The 1,374-nt window shown below is 38.6% G+C and overlaps 1 protein-coding gene across 1 annotated transcript; it reads right to left on the reverse strand.

The window, feature by feature from the left end:
• Positions 1-270: 270 nt before the first annotated feature.
• Positions 271-1,070, reverse strand: LOC145798052 (uncharacterized). Its single transcript, XM_082885507.1, has 2 exons — positions 568-1,070; positions 271-439 (listed from the first exon to the last, which is right to left on the reverse strand). The coding sequence occupies exons 1-2, from the start codon at positions 1,068-1,070 to the stop codon at positions 271-273; spliced, it is 672 nt and encodes a 223-aa protein (XP_082741633.1).
• Positions 1,071-1,374: the final 304 nt, after the last annotated feature.

A 1,374-nucleotide genomic window follows, 5' to 3' on the forward strand; every position in this document is an offset into this window, starting at 1 on the left:
ACCAATGAGACTAATAGGCCTGAATTCACTGAGACTAGAAGGGTTGTCATTCTTTGGAATCAAAGCTACAAATGAGCTATTAATACCAAAAACCAACTTTGAATTGGTATGGAACTCTCTCATGAACTGCATCACATCCCCTTTGATTATTTGCCAACACTTATGGATCATCATAAGATTAAAGCCATCAGGCCTTGGAACCTTGTTGCCATCACAGTTTTTAATTGCTGCCACTACTTTTGATTTTGTGAACTCAGCTTCCATAGCAACTCACACCTCTTCACCCCCAATTGATTTAAAAGGACCAGATAAGCTTGGCCTGTTGAACCATGATTCTGCAAACTGCCTCTGGAAGTGATTCAGGACTTCAATTCTTATTTCATCCGGATCTTCTTTCAAAACCCCATTGATCTCAATTGAGCACAATGCATTCCTATTCCTTCTTAAGAAAGCCATAACATGGAAGAATTTTTTATTTCTATACCCTTTTAATACCCAGTTAACTCTAGACTTTTGCAACCATAGCCATTCCACCATTTTACTCAATTTCCATGCTTCTCCTTTTACCTTCGTCTACTTTTCTCTGTATCAGTGAGTAACCTTTGTTTAGTTGCCAAATCCAAGTCATGTAATTCCTCCTCCAGTTGCTTAAGTTTAAAGTCCACTTTACCAAAAATTTTAAGGTTCCATCTTTTCAATGCTACTTTAAGTGCTCTCAGTTTCCTTAAACATTTGAATCCAGCCCAGCCATCTATATGAGATTCAGCCCACATTTTTTGCACAAAAGTTTTAAAATTTGGATGGAGGGTCCAGGCATTTAGAAACCGAAATGGCTTTGGGCCACAATCTCTCTCATCTTCCATCAGTAAAATAGGACAATGATCTGAAAGCCTTCTTGGTAAGCCCCATAGTTTAAAGTTAAATTTCTGCAACCAATCTAGACTGAGTAAGAACCTGTCTAACCTACTCCATTTGACACCTTCCTGAGAGTTACACCAAGTGAACTTTCTCCCCAACATTGGTATGTCACACACTTCTAGATTATCAATTAGCTCATTAAAATCATTCATACCTCTACTCCTTTGAGAACAACCCACCCACTCAAATAATTTCCTTACCTCATTGAAATCATCCCCCAAACGCCAAGGGTTGACAAAACTTTTGTTTAAATTCTTCAAAGTTTCTCATACCCCTTTCCTACTGGCACCATCAGTTAGACCGTATACATTTACAATAACACAGGCTAGACTTGTATAGAGAGTACCTAATAGAATGGTAAAATTTTTGTTGCTGCAATAGTCTAGTAGTTGAAACACTTGTGGATTCCAGATGCAGAGTAGTCCACCAGCTGCACCCTCTTAGTCCACAGCCATA

This window comes from Camellia sinensis, chromosome 8 (assembly GCF_055761805.1).
Source record: "Camellia sinensis isolate YWXY chromosome 8, ASM5576180v1, whole genome shotgun sequence".
Classification (NCBI taxonomy): Eukaryota; Viridiplantae; Streptophyta; class Magnoliopsida; order Ericales; family Theaceae; genus Camellia; species Camellia sinensis.

Coding starts and splice junctions, on each gene's coding strand:
- LOC145798052 (XM_082885507.1), bottom strand. CDS start 1,070: ATGAATGATTTTAATGAGCTAATTGATAATCTAGAAGTGTGTGACATA. Junction 440..567: donor ACAGAGAAAAGTAGACGAAG/GTAAAAGGAGAA, acceptor TTTCTTAAGAAG/GAATAGGAATGCATTGTGCT.